The sequence below is a fragment of the Esox lucius genome, chromosome 5, assembly GCF_011004845.1.
Source record: "Esox lucius isolate fEsoLuc1 chromosome 5, fEsoLuc1.pri, whole genome shotgun sequence".
NCBI lineage: Eukaryota > Metazoa > Chordata > Actinopteri > Esociformes > Esocidae > Esox > Esox lucius.
The window spans coordinates 34454751-34477950 of NC_047573.1; the positions used below are offsets into that span (position 1 = coordinate 34454751).

At 41.3% G+C, this 23200-nt stretch overlaps 1 protein-coding gene across 2 annotated transcripts in view; it reads right to left on the bottom strand.

Moving 5' to 3' along the window:
* The window catches only part of LOC105030609 (transient receptor potential cation channel subfamily M member 4), a 194322-nt gene that overhangs the window by 121024 nt on the left and 50098 nt on the right, over positions 1–23200 (bottom strand). For both annotated transcript variants that reach the window (XM_010904569.4, XM_010904570.3), the window contains exons 6-10: positions 14803–14980; positions 5567–5631; positions 4909–5142; positions 4436–4538; positions 4020–4141 (exon numbers count right to left, since the gene is read on the bottom strand). In XM_010904569.4, the coding sequence (XP_010902871.1) occupies positions 4020–4141; positions 4436–4538; positions 4909–5142; positions 5567–5631; positions 14803–14980 (702 nt within the window). The remainder of the gene's footprint in view (positions 1–4019; positions 4142–4435; positions 4539–4908; positions 5143–5566; positions 5632–14802; positions 14981–23200) is intronic.

Consider the following 23200-nt stretch of genomic DNA (forward strand, 5'->3'; position numbering starts at 1 on the left):
TTCCAATGGGGATAGCTTAAATGTGTGAAACAAAGTTGTTTTTGTGTCTGTAGCACGAACGGTTCAACAGAAACAGCCTAATAGATAATTAATGCTAATTACGCAAATTGCATATGTAAAATAAATTATCCTGTCATTATATGAACAGGGGATAGCTTAAACGGGTGTAAAACAATTTTTTTGTGTCTGTAGCTCGAACGGTTCAAAAGATACAGTCTAATTGCTAATTCATGCTAATCACACAAATAAGCATACGTGAAATCGATAAACGTATCTAAATTTGAAGAAGGGATAGCCTAAACCAGTGAACTGCCCTAATAATAATAATGAACCGGAAGAAACACAATCGGGTTTCACCAGTGAACTGCTGACCCCTAATAATAATAATGAACCGGAACAAACACAATAGGGTTTCACCAGTGAACTGCTGAAACCCTAATAATAATAATAATGAACCAAAACAAACATAATAGGGTTTCACCAGTGAACTGCTGACCCCTAATAATAATAATGAACCGGAACAAACACAATAGGGTTTCACCACTGAACTGCTGAAACCCTAATAATAATAATAATGAACCAAAACAAACATAATAGGGTTTCACCAGTGAACTGCTGAAACCCTAATAATAATAATGAACCAGAAACAAACACAATAGGGTTTCACCATTGAACTGCTGAAACCCTAATAATAATGAACTAGAACGAACACAATAGGGTTTCACCAATGAACTGCTGAATCCCTAATAATAATAATGAACCGGAACAAACACAATAGGGTTTCACCTTTGAACTGCTGAAACCCTAATAATAATGAACTAGAACGAACACAATAGGGTTTCACCAGTGAACTGCTGAAACCCTAATAATAATAATGAACCGGAACAAACACAATAGGGTTTCACCATTAAACTGCTGAAACCCTAATAAAACTTACAAACATACGAGTGTTCGTTGCTTGGCTCCCTTATAAGTTAGGGATAAACACAGATGTTCTGTACATAACCTTGGAATAATGGACTATGCAACGGGACAAGCCAATTTTTCCAGGGTAATGTACAGAACAAAGGTGTCTATACCACAAAGTATATGCAACCAACAACATAAGCAAACAAGTATAAATTACTGTTTCTATTTATATTCATATGCTTTGCTAATTCATGTAGGCTTTTTTATGGTTATGTTGGTACAGATGCCACTCAGTCGTTATATCTATTTGATAGGAATTTATATTTAAATATAGAACGTGTTGAATGAACAACCGGTTTGCATCTTTAGCAATACAAATCTTAAAACGCATACATTCATTTATAAAACATGTAAATATGAATATAAACACAATTTGTGCTAGCATATGATTGTTTACGTTGTTGTTCTTTGGAATCTGCATTGTAAGCAGGATAAACGTCTACACAGTGGCGGACTCAGGTTGTCTCAGGGGCAGGAGCAAATAAAATGAAAAGGGCACCAGCTGCATGTGGTGGGGAACCAGCGCGTATAGGTTTGTGATGCATTTATGGTGAAACAGTTCCAAACCCAGGTTAAGATTAAAATAGATGTACATTCACTTAGGTTAAAGTCACTGAAACCACTTTTTCCACCATTTCACAGAAGAGGAAGTTTACATAAACTACGTTGACTGTGCCGTAGACGAATTGACATAATTTGAGTCAATTGGAGGTATACCTTTGGATGTATTTCAAGGCCTACCTTTAAACTCAGAGCCTCTTTGACATCAAAAGAAATCAGCCAAGACCTCCACGAAATTGTAGACCTCCACAAGTCTGGTTTATCCTTGGGAGCAATTTCCAAACGTCTGAAGGTACTACGTTCATCTGTACAAACAATATTATACAAATATAAACATCATGGGACCACGCAGCTGTCATATCACTTGGGAAAGAGACGCATTCTGTCTCCCAGAAGAACAGCAAAGGACCATGTGAAGACCTTGGTGGTATCAGGTACAAAAGTATCTATATCCACAATAAAATTAGACCTATATCAAAATAACTTGAAAGGTCGCTCAGCAAGGAAGAATCCACTGCTCTAACACGCCATAAAAAAGCCGGACTGCAGGATGCAACCGCACAAGGGACAAAGATCATACTTTTTGGAGAAAATGTCCTCTGGTCTGATGTAACAAAAACGTTACTGTTTGGCCAGAATGACCACCGTTATGTGAGGAGGAAAAGGGGGTAGGCTTGCAAGCCTAAGATCTCCATCTTAACCGTGAACCACAGGGTACCAGAACCATGTTGTGGGGATGCTTTGTTGCAGGAGGGACTGGTGCACTTCACAAAATAGATCGGCATCATCAGTAAGGAAAAGTATGTGGATAATGTGGACCCAACATCAAGACATCAGTCAGGAAGTTAAAGATTGGTCGCAAATAGGTCTTCCAAATGTACAATGACCCCAAGCATACTTCAAAATTGTGGCAAAATGGGAAAAAGACATATTTTCCTGAATCAATGAAAAAATTTCACAATTTCTGCCAGGGTATGCAAACTTTTGAGCACAACTGTATGAGACACTTGTACAACAACAGTCAGGTCAATCGGATTACCGGTTGATTTTAAAGGTAATTTTTATTGTGGTCATTAGAGTTAGCATGAAGGGCTACATTTGTTCCGTCAACTATTGACATTGCAATTAGTTTAATTATCAGCCCTGTTCAGAAGTATTGCCTAGAGTCTTGAAATTTACTGACGAGTAAATCCAATGTATGGTTCAGAAAAAGTAGTCAAGAAGAAGTCATTTATTAGCATTAGCTTGTGTTGATAATTGTCAGATTTCTGGCAGCTGCCGTTTCGCCATCCTTTGAATTATCAGCAAACAAATGCACCGTGTGATATGGGGGTGGTGTCAAAATATGAATATGAAGTGTATAGGTTATTCTTCCATAAAGCAAAGCAGACATTAATATTTTAAATACATATATTGTACAGTAATCAGACATTTTATCAGCTATCTTGCAAGATATCTCTTATTCCCAAAATCAATCTAGGGAGGCATGTATGAAAAACCTGGATGCCAAAAGGCAGGTGAATCTGACATACTTTGTAAAAGTAGAAACATTTAGTAGATTTATCCACATTTTCACTATACAGAAAAATCCAAGATGGCGGATTTTATGAGTTCTTGAGACTTTTTTGTTCTTCATGGGAAATTAGGCATGTACACAAAGATGCAGCACTATAGGTCAAACAGGGTGGAAATGCCATCATTTTGAATTTAGCAAATTGAATTGTGCGCTAGAGTGCCCCTGGTGGAGGAATCGGGGTGGCTGTCTGTATGGTAGGTACAAAGTTACAGCGTTTTCTACCAGGGACTTTGAGTTATTGAGCAGTTTCAAGGAAGAAAATAAAATAATAGTAATAATATGACAATAAAAATAGGGTTTCTCCTACCGGAGAATCCCTAATAACAATAATACAGACAATAACAATAGGGTTTCTCCTACTGGAGGACACCTAATTACAGATATGAGAATGATAAGATCAGCTCAACTCTAGTTTTGAAATATAGGTTGAAAGAAATAGAAATGAGTGAAAACAGGTGAATAGTGCTTATGGGTTGGGGTAAATTGTCTCTATACTGGAACAAAACAAGTTTTAGGGTGTTAGTGATTGTGAAATGTGTAACTACCAGGTAGAATAGAAAACCAGCAGTTATCAGGATCCTCAGGGACTAGTTTGAAATCTGCTGCTCTAGACCATGTGCAAAATGAATTAAGAAAAGTGATTACACTCTGGAGGTTTTCACTCCTATGTACTTAATTAGTTCATGAAGTTATCACATTTAATAACATGCCTAACCTGGTTGCCTAGATCATTGGACAGAAATACAAATAAAATAAAAAACAAGCAGACAATGCCCTTCGTGGAATGCGATTGACACTCTTGCAGACCTAGTCCATATGCATTTGTAGAGATCTGTAAAGAATATGGCACAAATTCTACCTGCCCTTTGATAAGCTTGGAAACAGGAGTCAATTGGGTTCATGAGTGACGCACCTTCCACTGGATGTCTGCGTTAAACAGCTCACTTTTGGCAATGTCCACTCTGTTCCAAGCGACAGCCAGCTTCAGCTCCTCAGTGTAAGGGCTGGAATTGCTTGACACTCGCTGCTTACTCGCTGACGATCACACACACACATTTACAGAGAAGCAGAGACAGACATACATCTTGCATTCGTGAACTGACTTAAAGATAACATAAGACTGTACACAACATCTGGTAAAGAGGTATATTATAATGTCAGACTCCATAAAGAACTTAAAAAAACAAAATATCTTTCTTTCAAATACAAATGGAACACTGATTTTAAATTCTGCCCTTAAGTGGTATGAACAGTGTTCACGTGTGGGGCAAAGCCCAGCAATGCCACTCATTTAGCTTTTGCCCGATGGTGTGATACAATGTATATTACCTTGAACCAAGGCTTTGAGCAGCACTGTGTCAAAGTCGTCTGGTCCCTCCTGTTCTCCATGGTAAACTGTGATCAGATCCTTGTTTTGGTAGATGCTCAGAACCTGTGGACATAGCAAAGGTAGGCACAAGGGTGAGTGGTAGGTAAAAATAGTTGACAAGTTTGAAAAACATTGTTCTTGTCTAGTGGTTCACAACTAGTCTCCTCAGGTAACACCAACAGCAAACGTTTTGTTTGTCAAACATACAGTAGTCTTTAACTCTGATATACAGCTGGCAAGTTAAATCAGGTTTGCTTTATTATGCCAAGAATACAAATGTGTACTGAGGACCAGATTTGGGAACCATTGTTCTAGGGGTCATTTTCTGGTCTGGCTTCTGTGAGAATTTAAATAGATAGCCTATGCAATACATTCACTGGTTTGTGGTTAGAAATTTTCCAGAAAAAGGCTGCTCCACATTCTCTTCTCTTACTTGTTCTACCAGTTTATCCATCTCTGTTTCAGATGGAAAATGCTTCCTAACTCTCTCCGCCACTCTGTCTTTCAGGTCCACAGTAGGTCCCATCTCCCCCTCTCCATCAGCAGAGGACGGGACAGGTGGAGAAGATGATAGGCTCTCCAGGATGTTACTTACAAGGTCAGCCACGCCCCCTGACCCAGCCAGTACCATCCAGGGCATGGATTGTTTAAGAGAGAGATCTAACCGCTGTAAAATATGGAAGTGATTAGTGAGGGAGAGTATATCACTATCAGTATTTGGAAGAGGACACAAGTTTTGTAATTCAAATTAAAGCTGACAATCTGAACTAACGTCTTAGTGACTGTTATATTTCAAATCCAAGGTATGGAATTACAGGGCCTAAACAACAAGAACTGTGTCATTGTCCAAATGCATGGACTGCACTGTACTCTGGTAAAATATAGAGATACATGCAAATTAATTACTTAAAAATCATACAATGTGATTTTCTGGATTTTTTTTTTATTCCGTCACTCACAGTTGAAGATTACCGATTATAAAAATGTCTTCTACATGCTTTGTAAGTGGCAAAACCTGCAAAATCGGCAGTGTATCAAATACTTGTTCTCCCCACTGTAACAATCCTGGAAATTAAATAATGTGATTGTACCTTCAGCATGTTTTTCTCTCCCGATATCAGCATGCACAGGACGGGGATGTCAATGCTTCCACTGCCTGAAAGACAAACATTCAAAAATGATTACAACTTCTGAGAAAAAACTACAGAGGAATGTTTTGCGAAAATCTGAAGTTTCCATTAGATGTATAAATGGCAATTACATTTGGGACAGGAAGAGATGTTAATTATCTACAGATACACCTTTGGGACTCTCAAATTAAACTGTTACTGGTTAGGGTTAGTATATGTTTTAGGGTAAGGTTAGGATAAAATATAGGGTTAGTAGATAGTTGTTTAATCTATAGAGCATGTACGGACACACTTTTGGGAAATGCCGTGTTACGGGGGGAGCCGTGAGTGGGCCCAAGCGCACGATACCAGACACAATCAGAGAAACGAAAAGGGTATTTTAATGGTGGCTGGAATGGAAGGACTGAGGCCAGGTCGGAGGGGTGGGTGGTGGGCAGGTAGACAAGTAGGCAGGGCGAGGTAGACAAGACAGTGGGTAGGCAGAGCAGGTGGCTGACAGGCGGGCAGGTGGAGGTGTTTGGAGGCTGGGTAAGGTGGAATCTTGGGAACGATGATAAACAGGGTTAGTAGGAAGGAACAACTAAACTGGGTACTCAAACGAAGGTTTGGAGCGGCCGTGAACGTTACTATGTAGTAGTGAATAACGACTACCTAGCGCCGGACAGACGGAAACCAGGGTGTATATATAGACAGGCTGATGAGGGAATGAATAGCAGGTGCTGAGACTTGATGGGCAGTGGGGGAAAGCCCCACATACACACACCGACAGGAGAGAGAGAAAGCTTGGCCCGGACTACGAGGAGGTGGATGCAGAGGGTGTGACATGCCGGGGTGATTAATCCGGAACATTCCTGCTAGGCCCCTGGTTGTTGGGCAAGTGACGAGGGTCGGGAAAAGCAATTTTATCATAGCTACAGTATACATGCTGCAGCGCAGAGTGGTCCCCCCATCTGCCGATGGCCAACACTCCCTCAATGGATGAATGGGCAATTACCCCCTGATCAACCCAGACACACCTATGCATATGACTGAAGTATAATGATTAAGACTGATGATGAGGGTGTAGAAATTGTATATAATCTGAACTCGGTGAGCAAGTCAGGTGTGGTAAGCAAGGAGCCCAGGCGCAGGATGAATGGTGAAACAAGGGTTTACTAAGCTGAAAAGCGTAATTCGTAATACAATGAAGTTCAAAACAGCTGGGACAAAGGAACAAGCGCACTAGGTGAGAAATACAATGAACACACACGGACAACTAGTAGAAAAAAAACTCGAACAAACAAGGGCAGTTATAGGCAGTAGTAGTGAGGATCCGGTGTAATGATGGGAAGTCCGGGGTGATGTGATGAGAAACAGGTAATAGTGGAGAGTCTGGGGTGTTCCATGAATGCGGTGCTACTATAGAAAACGGAAGAATGGACGGTGGTGGCTAATAGGCCGGCGACAGGGAACAATGTAGTCGGGCTTCCCCGGAGGGAGGTGATCACATGAGGAACTGTGACAGTGTAGCTACTGTAAATAATCCTTTGATCATCCTTTTACTCTGCTAATCAAATTTACAAATAAAATTAATTGAATAATACACATTCATTGACCTTTTTACTTAGAAAGGCTACATATCCTTGGATCTATCCATTTTATTTCTACGAATAAGCTGTAGCCTAAGTGTTATATATTCTTTGACATTTTTCGTGTTCATCAAGTAACCGTGCTTTAGACCTATGTACGGCTATTCATTCGGATATCCTTTGATCGTCGCAAAATAGTCGATAATGTCTCTTATTTTATTTAGTACATCATCAAAATGTTTGCCTTTTTGATGATGTACAAAAATGAAAACTAAATTATAATGGTTTTATTTTGAATTATTGAAGTTTTTTTTCTATTTTGATAATGACCCAGTACATGAACTGATGCTCTGGCTGGATGGTGATGCTGCAGAGGAGAATGTCAATCAATCAATCAATCAATTTTATTTATAAAGCCCTTTTTACAACAGCAGTTGTCACAAAGTGCTTTTACAGAGACACCTGGCCTTAAACCCCAAGGAGCAAACAACAGTGGTATTGAATATCAGTCCTTATGTATGTTAATAGGGCCGATTGGTATGCTAATGACGAGAAACAGTGGCAATTCGAGTGTTAGTGGGGTTAGTTTATCGGCCATGGAGGTAAAAATGTAAGAGAAGAAGGAGAAGGCTAACACTCCGTCCATTATGCAATGTGTGGATAAAAGCACAGAGTGACAAAGGTAATGGATCAAGTCTTGCTCTGAGAAGTGTATAGTTCCTCTTTAAAATTATACAAGGGTCAGGATTTGTTGCCTAGTGAGTCTGATACATGCAATAGGGCAGTGGTAGTGGTTAATTAATAGTGAACCCGCTCAAATCATGGGAGAGATACATTGGGTTATAAATTGGAATGCAGCAAATGATTGTTCCATTACCTTGTCATCATATAGATGATTGCTCACAGGTATATACATGAGAAGGATTGCTACTTAGAACAATGCATTTAAATTCTATGGCCCACAAGCCACTCTCCCACATTCTACCAAGCCAAAAGGTCAATGTAAACATCTCACATTCCTGAAGTCAGCAGCATGAAAGAATCTAAACACAGATGGCCTCCTGTCAGGCTTGGTTGGTAAGGATTTTATTTTTCATTTTCCCCCCTCGAAGATTTCAGTTTGTTTTTCAATTGAATTGTTCACATTATACCATACCATACCATACCATCTTCTACCGCTTATCCGGGGCCGGGTCGCGGGGGCAGCAGTCTAAGCAGGGATGCCCAGACTTCCCTCTCCCCAGACACTTCCTCCAGCTCTTCCGGGGGGGACACCGAGGCGTTCCCAGGCCAGCCGGGAGACATAGTCCCTCCAGCGTGTCCTAGGTCTTCCCCGGGGTCTCCTCCCGGTGGGACGGGAACGGAACACCTTCCCAGGAAGGCGTTCCGGAGGCATCCGAAACAGATGCCCAAGCCACCTCAGCTGACCCCTCTCGATGTGGAGGAGCAGCGGCTCTACTCTGAGCTCCTCCCGGGTGACCGAGCTTCTCACCCTATCTCTAAGGGATCGCCCAGCCACCCTGCGGAGAAAGCTCATTTCGGCCGCCTGTATCCGGGATCTTGTCCTTTCGGTCATGACCCAAAGCTCATGACCATAGGTGAGAGTAGGAACGTAGATTGACAGGTAAATCGAGAGCTTCGCCTTGCGGCTCAGCTCTTTCTTCACCACGACAGACCGATACATCGACCGCATTACTGCAGAAGCTGCACCGATCCGTCTGTCAATCTCCCGTTCCATCCTTCCCTCACTCGTGAACAGGACCCCTAGATACTTAAACTCCTCCACTTGAGGCAGGCACTCTCCACCAACCTGAAGTGGGCAAGCCACCCATTTCCAACTGAGGACCAAGGCCTCGGATTTGGAGGTGCTGATTTTCATCCCCACCGCTTCACACTCGGCTGCAAACCGTCCAAGTGCATGCCTGAAGGTCCTGGCTTGAAGGGGCCAACACGACAACATCATCCGCAAAGAGCAGAGACGAAATCGTGTGGTCCCCAAACCTGACACCCTCCGGCCCCTGGCTGCGCCTAGAAATTCTGTCCATAAAAATTACGAACAGAACCGGTGACAAAGGGCAGCCCTGCCGGAGTCCAACATGCACTGGGAACAAGTCTGACTTACTGCCGGCAATGCGGACCAAGCTCCTGCTTCGGTCGTACAGGGACCTGACAGCCCTTAGCAAGGGACCCAGGACCCCATATTCCCGAAGCACCCTCCACAGGATGCCGCGAGGGACACAGTCGAATGCCTTCTCCAAATCCACAAAACACATGTGGATTGGTTGGGCAAACTCCCATGAACCCTCCATCACCCTGTAGAGGGTATAGAGCTGGTCCAGTGTTCCACGGCCTGGAAAAAAACCACACTGTTCCTCCTGAATCCGAGGTTCTACTATCGGCCGTATTCTCCTCTCCAGAACCCTGGCATAGACTTTCCCGGGGAGGCTGAGAAGTGTGATCCCCCTATAGTTGGAACACACCCTCCGGTCCCCCTTCTTAAAAAGAGGGACCACCACCCCGGTCTGCCATCCCAGAGGCACTGTCCCCGACTGCCACACGATGTTGCACAGGCGTGTCAACCAAGACAGCCCCACAACATCCAGAGACTTGAGGTACTCAGGGCGGATCTCATCCACCCCCGGTGCCTTGCCACCGAGGAGTTTCTTAACCACCTCTGTGACTTCAGCCCGGGTGATGGACGAGTCCACCTCTGAGCCCTCATCCTCTGCTTCCTCAATGGAAGACGTGACGGCGGGATTGAGGAGATCCTCGAAGTACTCCTTCCACCGTCCGACGACATCCCCAGTTGAGGTCAACAGCTGCCCACCTCTACTGTAAACAGCGTTGGTAGGGCACTGTTTCCCTCTCCTGAGGCGCCGGATGGTTTGCCAGAATCTCTTCGAGGCCAGCCGATAGTCCTTCTCCATGGCCTCACCGAACTCCTCCCAGGCCCGAGTTTTTGCCTCCACAACCACCCGGGCTGCAGTCCGCTTGGCCTGTCGGTACCCATCAGCTGCCTCAGGAGTCCCACAAGCCAACCAGGCCTGATAGGACTCCTTCTTCAGCTTGACGGCATCCCTTACTTCCGGTGTCCACCACCAGGTTCGGGGATTGCCGCCATGACAGGCACCGGAGACCTTACGGCCACAGCTCCCAGCGGCCGCTTCGACAATGGCGGTGGAGAACATGGTCCACTCGGACTCAATATCTCCAGCCTCCCTCGGGATCCAGTCGAAGCTCTGCCGGAGGTGGGAGTTAAAGATCTCTCTGACAGGAGACTCTGCCAGACGTTCCCAGCAGACCCTTACAGTACGCTTGGGCCTGCCGAGTCTGTCCAGCTTCCTCCCCCGCCATCGGATCCAACTCACAACCAGGTGGTGATCAGTTGACAGCTCCGCCCCTCTCTTCACCCGAGTGTCCAAGACATATGGCCGCAGGTCAGATGAAACGACAACAAAGTCGATCATCGACCTGCGGCCTAGGGTGTCCTGGTGCCACGTGCACTGATGGACACCCTTATGCTTGAACATGGTGTTCGTTATGGGCAAACTGTGACTAGCACAGAAGTCCAAGAACTGAACACCACTCGGGTTCAGATCAGGGGGGCCATTCCTCCCAATCACGCCCCTCCAGGTGTCACTGTCGTTGCCCACGTGGGCGTTGAAGTCCCCCAGTAGAACGATAGAGTCCCCAGTCGGAGCACTTTCCAGCACCCCTCCCAGAGACTCCAAGAAGGTCGGGTACTCTGCACCGCCGTTCGGCCCGAAGGCACAAACAACAGTGAGAGACCTATCCCCAACTCGTAGGCGCAGGGAAACAACCCTCTCGTTCACCGGGGTAAACTCCAACACATAGCGGCAGAGTTGGGGAGCTATAAGCCAACCCACACCAGCCCGCCGCCTCTCACCATGGGCAACTCCAGAGTGGTGAAGAGTCCATCCTCTCTCAAGGAGTGTAGTTTCGGAGCCCAAGCCGTGCGTAGAGGTGATCCCGACTACCTCTAGTCAGAACCTCTCAACCTCACGCACGATCTCAGGCTCCTTCCCCGCCAGCGAGGTGACGTTCCACGTCCCTAGAGCTAGTTTCCGTGTCCAGGGATCGGGTTGTCTAGGCCCCCGCCTTCGACTGCCGCCCGATCCTCTCTGCACCGGCCCCTTATGGTCCCTCCTGTGGGTGGTGAGCCCACGGGAGGGCGGCCCCATGTCGCTCGTTCGGGCTGGGCCCGGCCGGGCCCCATTGTTCACATTATACACTCACCTAAAGGATTATTAGGAACACCATACTAGTACTGTGTTTGACCCCCTTTCGCCTTCAGAACTGCCTTAATTCTACGTGGCATTGATTCAACAAGGTGCTGAAAGCATTCTTTAGAAATGTTGGCCCATATTGATAGGATAGCATCTTGCAGTTGATGGAGATTTGTGGGATGCACATCCAGGGCACCAAGCTCCCGTTCCACCACATCCCAAAGGTGCTCTATTGGGTTGAGATCTGTTGACTGTGGGGGCCATTTCAGTACAGTGAACTCATTGTCATGTTCAAGAAACCAATCTAAAATGATTCGAGCTTTGTGACATGGTGCATTATACTGCTGGAAGTAGCCATCAGAGGATGGGTACATGGCGGTCATAAAGGGATGGACATGGTCAGAAACAATGCTCAGGTAGGCCGTGGCATTTAAACAATGCCCCATTGGCACAATGGGGCCTAAAGTGTCCCAAGAAAACATCCCCCACACCATTACACCACCACCACCAGCCTGCACAGTGGTAACAAGGCATGATGGATCCATGTTCTCATTCTGTTTACGCCAAATTCTGACTCTACCATCTGAATGTCTCAACAGAAATCGAGACACATCAGACCAGGCAACATTCTTCCAGTCTTCAACTGTCCAATTTTGGTGAGCTCGTGCGTGTTGTGGCTTCACAAATGCTTTGCTGCATACCTCGGTTGTAACGAGTGGTTATTTCAGTCAAAGTTGCTCTTATATCAGCTTGAATCAGTCGGCCCATTCTCCTCTGACCTCTAGCATCAACAAGGCATTTTCGCCCACAGGACTGCCGCATACTGGATGTTTTTCCCTTTTCACACCATTCTTTGTAAACCCTAGAAATGGTTGTGCGTGAAAATCCCAGTAACTGAGCAGATTGTGAAATACTCAGACCAACCCGTCTGGCACCAACAACCATGCCACGCTCAAAATTGCTTAAATCACCTTTCTTTCCCATTCTGACATTCAGTTTGGAGTTCAGGAGATTGTCTTGACCAGGACCACACCCCTAAATGCATTGAAGCAACTGCCATGTGATTGGTTGATTAGATAATTGCATTCATGAGAAATTGAACAGGTGTTCCTAATAATCCTTTAGGTGAGTATAGGTCACATTCAAAGTGGAAAAAGTTTTGACATGATTTATCTTCACAAAAACCTGTCATTTTAACAGTGGTGTATAGACTTTTTATATCCACAGTAACGCAACTTTCCTGCTTCCTGCCTTTTGCCAGACTTTTTTATTTTCTTACCTTTTCAATTTATTTTAATCATCCTTTAATATTTTACATTTGTAGCATTTTTGTTCTGTTTGTTTTCATCATATTTTTACAATTTTAAAATAGGACCTCAGCATAGTTCTTTAATGTTTTTGAGTGATTTGTAATGATGGAGGTGCTAAGCCAGCTGGAGGAACGGATCAACCGCTTTAGTCACCTGAGCACTCGGACTATTGGTCCTGTCCGGTATGGTGGAAACAACAAATGCTAATCCTAACATAGCACAACAGGCTAACCTAGGTTAGAGAGCTCATTAGATTTCCCTATGCTTAACAGAACACAGTCAAAACTGGTTAACAGATCAGAATAATTTCAGAGTGAGCGACTGAATGAGATGATAATGCATCTTGAAATATGTGAGAGTGAACAATACATTGATTCTGTAGCAGCTACTCTAGGGGTCGAGCTGCAACGGAGAGACACAGATTAATATACAAGGGATTACATCAAATCTAGAGCATTCTGTCATGGACCTGGCTGACACGCTCCCCTGGACGTGTGCTATTGCCACTGGATTAACCAGAGAGGCTTTCAAACCAGCCTTCCCCAATGAAACATATAACTGGCACAGCGCCGGGGGCTAGACCGAAGGCATCCACTCCAGGGGGGACTTGGTCTGACATCATATGCTGCAGAGGCAAATCCAGCAAGAAATCAAAAAGAGCACCAACCCTCAATCCACCACCTGAACTCTCACTGCAAAACAGGTACGATCCACTGACTCAGAATTAAATGTGTGTAAACTAACCTAGGGAAGCTAACCACAATACTAGCATTAAGGCTAACCAAAATCCAAGAAATAGCCATAAAACCACTGATAGGACGAGGGAAAGAAGACATTTTGCTAACTCCACATCTGATAAGCCAGATACTACCTTAAATGGGGACGATATAACCAAGCATATCTGAATGGCAAAGACTAAAAAACCTAACCATGGCTAACACATCAGTCAAAGAGCAGAAATGTTGCCAGTTATTCTCTCTACACATCCAAGCAACATGCAGATTATTATCCACACTGGGTCTTTTGACATTTTACGAAGGAAAACTGGCTCTGAGATCCTGAAAAATGATTTGTCTATGCTACTGGAGAAAAAAAAACATTCAACAACATGTTTCCAACCTTTTAGCTGACTCCTTGGGCTGAATACATGGCTGACATTGGCATGTTTTTTGGCCATGTCTAATCTGTCCTACATGTCTAATCTGGGCTACATATTAAAGAGCTGTAATTCCTAAACCCTTCCTCCAATTTTGATGTGAATGCCCTCAAATTAATGCTGAGACTGCACTTTAAGCCCATATTCAAGAAGAATTTTCAGATAAATCTATTTAAAGTTGCTGTTTTTGTAGCCAGGAAACCAGAGGTGCCACGATGAAGAACAAAGAGTTTCAGAATTGCCTGAAGGTAGGTAGGGGAAGTAAGAGAACTAGGAAATGTTCTACACTAGGCGTGCTTTGGCAAAGGTTTTAAAATACATGCACAAGCAGGGAGCCCTATCTATAGTGATTTGGACGTATTCCAGACAGGAGACATGAATGCTTGGATTACTACCTAGTGTGAAAGAAGGTAGTACTTTCCAAAAGTTGTAGAGCATGAACTTACAGGACCCAAGCCATCACCCTGATGTTTCACTTAATTTATGCAGTTACATTAGACATAATGCCAAGTTCCCTAAACTTCAAACATGAGGCCTTATTATAGCTTGTTGTCATCATCTGACCTTCACCTATCAAGTTCAACCAGAACTGCAACAGCAGATAAAGAGACACTCTCCAAATACATTTCATTCAGCAGTCCATGAGGGGATCTAATATGATAGTTCGGTAATGCCTAATGAGGGATTACTAAAGGACAGAAGTGCCTCTGTTTGCCTCTGCTGCCCTGCTCAGGTCATTATGTAAATATGTAAATTGCCAAATTATGTCAAAAATAAATTAATTTACTCTACTCACATTTATATAACAAATACAGTAGTAACCTTCATTCTCACAATGCTTGAATGAGGCATGTGCTTGTGTTGAGCCAAAGATAGAACAAAGACTTCATTCTACTTTGTATTCAATGTCTCTTACCCCAGATGCCTGTGCGCTGCTTGGAAATGTAGTCTTCCAGTTGGGCCCTGAAGCCTGCTTCTCCCCCTCTACGGCCTACTGTCCCGTCATCTACCAGAAGGAAGGCCTGGTAGTTGATGTCAAGGCTACATGAGTCACGGGACGTGTTGTGGACATAGTACTTAGCAGGGAAGCTACCCTAAGAAGGGGAAGGGCAAAGAAAGTCAGAATGTGACAGATAATCATGTAACAAATTGGTTATCAAAACAAGCAGATAGTTTGAAGGAATTTTGTGTGGCACCAAACTTAACCCTGCTAATTATTAAACCAAAACAACTAAATTTAAAAGAGCCCAAACGAAAGTGTAATATGTTGACACATATCTCTAAAATATATAATTTTATTTTTATATGTACTAATATAGGTATTATATGTATTACTAATGTATGGCCATTTATTTCATACATATATTTACACATTTGATTTTGGCCGTTTTGAAATATGTTTAAATATGCCTTAAATACATGTAAATATATTTACATAAATGACAAAATTACAGTTGGTAAAATGCATCTAGCATTTACGTCTAACTGATATATTTCCATATTTGTATTGTTTCCTGTCATGTGTTTATTATGTTATCTAGTCTTTTTTTTTAAGTACTTTTGCAGAGAGGAATGGCATTCATGATACTGTGTTAAAATGTATGCATATTGTTTTCATAATGAGTCTTCCAAACTTGGAGTATTAAGTGGTTCATTCTATTGAAACTGAAAAAGGTGCTACAGTGGGGAGAACAAGTATTTGATACACTGCCGATTTAGCAGGTTTTACCACTTACAAAGCATGTAGAAGTCTGTAATATTAATCATAGAAATCATTAAAAAAAATCAGAAAATCACATTGTATGGTTTTTAAGTAATTAATTTGCATTTTATTGCATGACAAATTTATTTGATACAACTTTGTTTGCAATTACAGAGATCATACGTTTCCTGTAGTTCTTGACCATGTTTGCACACACTGCAGCAGTGATTTTGTCCCACTCCTCCATACAGACCTTCTCCAGATCTGTCAGGTTTCAGGGCTGTCGCTGGGCAAAAACAGACTTTCAGCTCCTTCCAAAGATTTTCTATTGGGTTCAGGTCTGGAGACTGGCTAGGCCACTCTAGGACCTTGAGATGCTTCTTACGGAGCCACTCCTTAGTTGCCCTGGCTGTGTGTTTCGAGGTTGTTGGCCAAGATCTCGCGATACATGGCCCCATCCATCCTCCCCTCAATACGGTGCAGTCATCCTTTCCCCTTTGCAGAAAAGCATCCCCAAAGAATGATGTTTCCACATCCATGCTTCACGGTTGGGACGGTGTTCTTGGGGATGTACTCATCCTTCTTCTTCCTCCAAACACAGCGAGTGGTGTTTAGACCAAAAAGCTCTACTTATGTCTCATCAGACCACATGACCTTCTCCCAATCTTCCTCTGGATCATCCAGATGGCCATTGGCAAACTTCAGACTGGCCTGCACATGCGCTGGCTTGAGCAGGGGGACCTTGCGTGCGCTGCAGGATTTTAATCCATGACATCGTAGTGTGTTATTAATGGTTATCTTTGAGAATGTGGCCCCAGCTCTCTTCATGTCATTGACCAGGTCCTGCCGTGTAGTTCTGGGCTGATCCCTCACCTTCCTCATGATCATTGATTCCCCACGAGGTGAGATCTTGCATGGAGCCCCAGACCGAGGGAGATTGACCGTCATCTTGAACTTCTTCCATTTTCTAATAATTGCGCCAACAGTTGTTGCCTTCTCACCAAGCTGCTTGCCTATTGTCCTGTAGCCCATCCCAGCCTTGTGCCGGTCTACAATTGTATCACTGATGTCCTTACACAGCTCTCTGGTCTTGGCCATTGTGGAGAGGTTGGAGTCTGTTTGATTGAGTGTGTGGACAGGTGTCTTTTATACAGGTTACGAGTTCAAACAGGTGCAGTTAATACAGATAATGAGTGGAGAACAGGAGGGCTTCTTAAAGAAAAACTAACAGGTCTGTGAGAGCCGGAATTCTTAATGGTTGGTAGGTGATCAAATACTTATGTCATGGAATAAAATGCTAATTAATTATTTAACAAATTTGATTTTCTGGATGTCACGGTGCGGTGAGGATCAGTGCCACCGTCCCATACACCTCCAGTTCCTATCACTCCACAAACACATCCCGGACTTGTCTTCGTGTCACATGTCTGCAACTATCACACCAGGTCCCAATAATCTCGTTAGTATGTGTATAAATGTTTCCCCTCTGCTCCCCACATTTGTCGATCATTGTTGGTACTGTCTGTATGTCACGTGTAACTGGTGAGTGGGTCTATTTTGCTGTCTACGGATTCAGCCCCTTTGTTTCTTTTGAGTTTGTCTTTGTGTATGCTCGTGTTTGGTTTTCATTAAAATCCCTACACCGAGTGTATACGCCTGCACCTGGTTTCTCCACTATTGCCACCGTTTCACTGGATTTTTGTTTTAGATTCCGTCTCTCACAGTTGAAGAGTACCTATGATAAAAATTACAGACCTCTACATGCTTTGTAAGTAGGAAAACCTGCAAAATCGGCAGTGTATCAAATAATTGTTCTCCTCACTGTATGTTGCTTCCTGGAAATAACCTAATTATTACCTCGTTATTTCCATCATGACAAATAAAATGGTACCTGACAAATTACAACCCTGTTTCCAAAAGAGTTGGGAGGCTGTGAAAAATGTAAGGAAAAACATTTTAAACTTTATGTTCAATAGAAAATAGTACAAAGACAGCATATCAAATGTTGAATCTGAAAATGTTTACTGTTTCTTGAAAAATACACACCCACTATCAATTTTACAAGCCATATGTAAAAAAAAAAATCTACAAAGATGGGTCAGGAGCAACAAAAGACTGGAAAAGTTGTGTAATGCTAAAAAACCTGGTGGAACATCTCAAAACTAATTAAGTTAATTGGTAACAGGTCCGTAACATGATTGGGTTTAAAAAGAGCATCCTATAGAGGATGAATCTTTCTTAAATAAAGATGGGGAGTGGTACACCAGTCAGTGAAAGAGTGTGCAGGCAAATAGTGCAACAATTTAAGAATAACTTCTCTCAATGTAAAAAATAATTTGGGGATCTCTTAATCTATGGTACATTATGGCAAACTGTTTTAAAATGTATTCCTCAAGACTTACTAGTTACTAGTAACTATTCAATCGTTACTAGTAACAAATTCCATGTTTTAGCAGTTGAACTCAATGGGGATCTTCTGTTCAGATATCTAATATTCGCTTCCGACTAGAAATTATTCCTATAGTCACTAGTATCTATTTCAATAGTTTAATAGTAACTATTCAATAGTTTAATAGTAACTATTCAATATTTACTAGTACTTATTCATTAGTTACTAGTACATATTCCAAGTATTACTATCAAAAGTTGTGCTGTTACTAGCAACATTTTTCATTCAACAATCAATCAAGTCATTACCAATGACAAGTAAAAAAAGCAATTTGTTACTAGTATAAAAGTATATTCATCAATTGTAATAGTTGCTAGTTACTAATGAATAGGTAGTAGTATCTAATGAATAATTACTAGTAAAACTGAAATAGTAGTTACTATGAATAGTTACTAGTAACCAAAGGATAAGTACTAGTATCTAATGAATAGTTACTACTACTGTAAAACTGGAATTGATACTATTTTCCAAACTATTGGAAAAGTTACTAGTAACTAAAGAGTAAGTACTAGTAACTTTAAAATAGTTATGAGTATGTTTATTGGAGTAAGTTAAAATGGCTTGCCATAGTACATAACAGTCAAGAAATCTCAAGAGAAATGTCCGAAAACAAACATTTCATGGCCATAATCTTTGGGCCCTCAGGCAGCACTACATTAAAAAACAGACAATCTGTAGTGGACATCACTGCATGGGTTCAAGAACACAGTACAATGCTGCATCCACAAATTCAATTTAAAACTCATGCATAGAAAAAACCATATATAAACAAGATCCAGAAACACTGCCGCTTTCCCTGGGCCAAAACTAATTTAAGATGGACTGAGACAAAGTGGAAAACAGTCCTGTAGTCTGCCAAATTAATATTTGTAATGATTTTTTTAAATCATGTACGCCGTGTCCTCCAGACTAAAGAGGAAAGGGACCATATGGCTTGTAATCAGCATACAGTTCAAATGCCAGCATCCATGATGGTATAGGGGTGCATTAGTGCACATGGCATGGGTGACTTGCACATTTATGAAGGCACCATTAATGCTGAACAATACATACAGATTTTGGAGCAACATATGCTGCCATCCAGACAACTTATTTTTCAGGGAAGGCCATATCACATTCTGCATGTATTAATACAGCATGACTTCATAGTAAAAGAGTCTGACTGCAGTCCAGACCAGGCACCCATCAAAAACATTTGGCACATTATGAAATGAAAAATATGACAAAGGCGACCCTGAACTGTAAGTTTAAACTCTATAACAAGCAAGAAAGGGAATCTATTTCACTTTCAAAACTACAGCATTGGTCTCCTCAATTCCCAAACGCATAGAGTATTGTGATGCAACACAGTGGAAAACATGCTTCTGTCTCAACTTTTTTGAAAGATGTTTGAAAGTCCTGTATGTTACGAGGTGGGGCCTCCATGGATCGGACTTGTTTGTCCAGCTCGTCCAACAGATGCTCAGTTGGATGGAGATCTTGGGAATTTGGAGGCTTGAATTTGAAGACCTTGAACTGGCTGTTGTTTTCCTCAAACCATTCCTGAACCATTTTTTGCTTTGTGCCAGGGCACATTATCCTGCTGAAAGAGGCCAATGCCATTAGGGAATACCGTTGCCATAAAAAGGTGCACATGGTCTGCAACAATGCTTAGGTAGGTGGTATGTCTCAAAGTAACATAAATATGAATGGCAGGATCCAAGGATTCTCAGTAGAACATTGCACAAAGCATCACACTGCCTCCGCTGACTTGCCTCCTTCCAATTGAGCATCCTGGTGCCATGTGTTCTCCAGGTAAGCTACGCACACGCACCCGGCCATCCATGTCATGTAAAAGGAAACCTAATTCATCAGTCCAGGCCACCTTCTGCCATTGGTCCATGGTGCAGTCCTGATGCTCACATGCCCATTGTAGGCGCTTTGGACCCCAGTGGACAGGGGTCAGCATGGGCACCCTGACTGGTCTATGGCTACAGTAGCTTGTCTGTTGGATCGGACCCCACGGACCAGCCTTCGCTCCCCTTGTGCATCAATGAGCCTTGGCCACCCATGTCCCTGTTGCCGGTTCACTGCATTTAAAATCTTTATGCATGTCCATTTTTCCTGCTTCTAACACATCAACTTCGAGGACAGAATGTTCGCATGCTGCCTAATATATCCCATCCACTGACAGGAGCCATGATAACGAGTTTATCGGTGTTACACACTTGGCTGATCTGTGTATTTTTCAACAAACAATAAAATGCCTCAGTTTTAACACTTGACATGTTGTCTTTGTACTATTTTCTATTGAATACAGGTTTTAAATTATTTGCATTTCCATTTTACACAGCGTCCCAACTCTTTTGGAAACAGAGTTGTACTTTTTTCAATTAAATATACAGATAAATTACTTTCACCTCATTGCATTCTCTATTTATTAGCATTTTAAGCAGCGTTCCAATTTTTTGGGAAACAGGGTTGTATATGAATTGTGCCATTTGTAAGAGTTCCACTAGGGCTCCATACGGTGGATTTCAGAAAACAATCAACTACTCACAACACAACAACATTAAGAGACAACACAACAGCATTAACTCACAACACAACAACACTGGATCACACCACAACAGCATCAGCCCAGAACACAACAGCATTAGCCCAAAACACAGCAATATTTGCAGAAACGCTGCATTTCAACTTGCTCAAAACGGAAGTGCTCCAAACCACTAGGGGCAGTGCAAGTGGATGTTTTGGGGGTTTTACCTTTGGTTGAAAAATTAAGTGACATCACTCAACATACGATAATAATAAATTATAATAAAAAAAAACTTATATTGGTGAATTATTTCAAATAGGCCTTATGCACATTCCATGATCGAACGTTCCACGCCCACTTCCTACCGGTGTGCCAGTTTCCGGTCCTGGATATTTATTTATATTTTTTTATTTGAATTTTTTTTATTAGTAAAACAAATACAAACAAATCAGGTACAGTGCAAAATCTTACTACAAACCTACAGTGCATATCTTAGAAGATATATATATAAAAGAACAGAAGAACATGGGGCATGATATTTACATGGCAAAAATAAATAAATAAATAAACAAAAAAAGCTTTACCATATTCAAAAGAAAATAAATCAAAAGGGCAATTATTCAATAAGAATGTTTATAAAAGAAGCCAGTTTCATTGCATTCTTGTTATTAATCAATAATAAAGACTTAGCTCATTCTTCCAATAAGTAATGTTAGGATTTATATTTAAAAAAATCACATTTATGTATGAAATGTTTACTTAACAGAATTACACTGTTAATGCCAAAGTCATTAAGATCATTACGAAAAATACCAAATTTTATATCATTAATTGTTAGATTCATTATCTGAATTCCTTTGGATACAAGCAATTGTATAAGGTCCAACCAAAACCTTTGTAAAACTTCACACAAACAGAAAAGATGATCCAAATCTTCGGGTTCATTATCACAAAAGCTACAGTTTCCTACATCCATTTTAAACCTCTGTTTTAGGAAATCATTAGTTGGATTAATCCTATTTATAATTTTAAACTGCATTTCTTTCATCTTTGGCGGGACAGGGAATTTTAAATATTTACATCTAATCTTTCTTGTTGTCTCCTTACCAAAGTCTTTAAAAATATAATCTATTTTGAGAGAGCTTGTTTGGCAGTTAAGTAAACAGTTTCTTATGAACTTGTTGTTACATTTGTAATTCTGAAAATTAATACCATTAATGCAAAGTTGTCTTAAGGTTGGAATGATTTTTGAGTATATTATATCCTGCTTAATCATAGCTACAAGTGATACTGGGAGAGCTTTCACAATCTGTTTAAACTTCTTTTGGGTACATTTCCTTCCACATCCATGAAGTGAGCAATTGCTCAGACACCTTTAGAGAACCATTCTGGAATAAAAATAGATTTTCTATTTACTAAAATATACCTATTATTCCAAATAGGTGTATTGTATGGTATGAAATTATGCTTGAATATTAGTTTCCAATACAGAAGGACCTGTTGATGAAAATCTGACAGTTTAATAGGAAGTTTCTTAAAATCTAAATCACATTTTAGAAGAAAACTACTTAAAAACTACTTTTTCAAAAATCCGATTGGGAATATAAGACCACAATGAAATTTGATTTTGAATATAATTTTTCAACCATCTAATTTTCAACATTCCATTCATACAATCCAAATCTATTGCATTACCACCTCCATCCTCGTAAGTTCTAATTAAATCCTGCTTGGCTATATAATGACATTTATTCGGCCATTTGAAATTTGGTTTGTTGATAGTTTTAACTATTTGGAGTGCTATTGGAAGGGAGTAAGCTGGATATATTAATCTAGATACACTATCCATTTTAGTTAACAATATTCAGCCAAAAATGGAGAGATCTCTTTGTAAAAATCTATTTAGATATGTTTTACAATTATCAACATTGTCTTCTATGTTTAGTTTTTCAGAGATTGTTTTGTCTTTAGTCACCACAATACCCAAGTATTGGACTTCTTTTTTAACCTTTATGTTATATAATGATTGAATGGATTGGTCTTTCAATGGCAATAAATCACATTTATTTAAATTTAACTGAAGTCCGGAGGCTTTTGCAAAAATATTGATAGCTTGTAATGCTATGGGAATTTGGAACTCATTTTTAAGAAACAAAGTTGTATCGTCAGCCAACTGACATATAATTATTTGTTTTCCCATCAAATTCAGACCTTCAATCACACTGTTCTTAATTAAAATAGACAGAATTCCGGCTACCATTATAAACAACAAGGGAGAGCTAACCACCTTGCCTTATTCCACTACCAATATTAAATATTATACAAGTCCTGTGCCCCAAAGACACACAGCTATTTATATCAGAATAAAGCATATGTATACTATCTATGAAATTGTCGCCAAAACCAAAATAATGAAGTGTTTTTAAAATAAATTCATGCTCAACAGAGTCAAAGGCCTTATAAAAATCAATGAAGAGTATAAAACCATCATCATCAATTAAATCACTAGTCTAATGAATCCATAACAAGTCTTATATTATTATGAATGACTCTTCATTTTATAAAGCCTGACTGTGTCTCACTTGTTATGTCTGCTATCCCTTTTTTAAGTCTAGATGCAATGGATCCTGATTTTTTTAAATTCT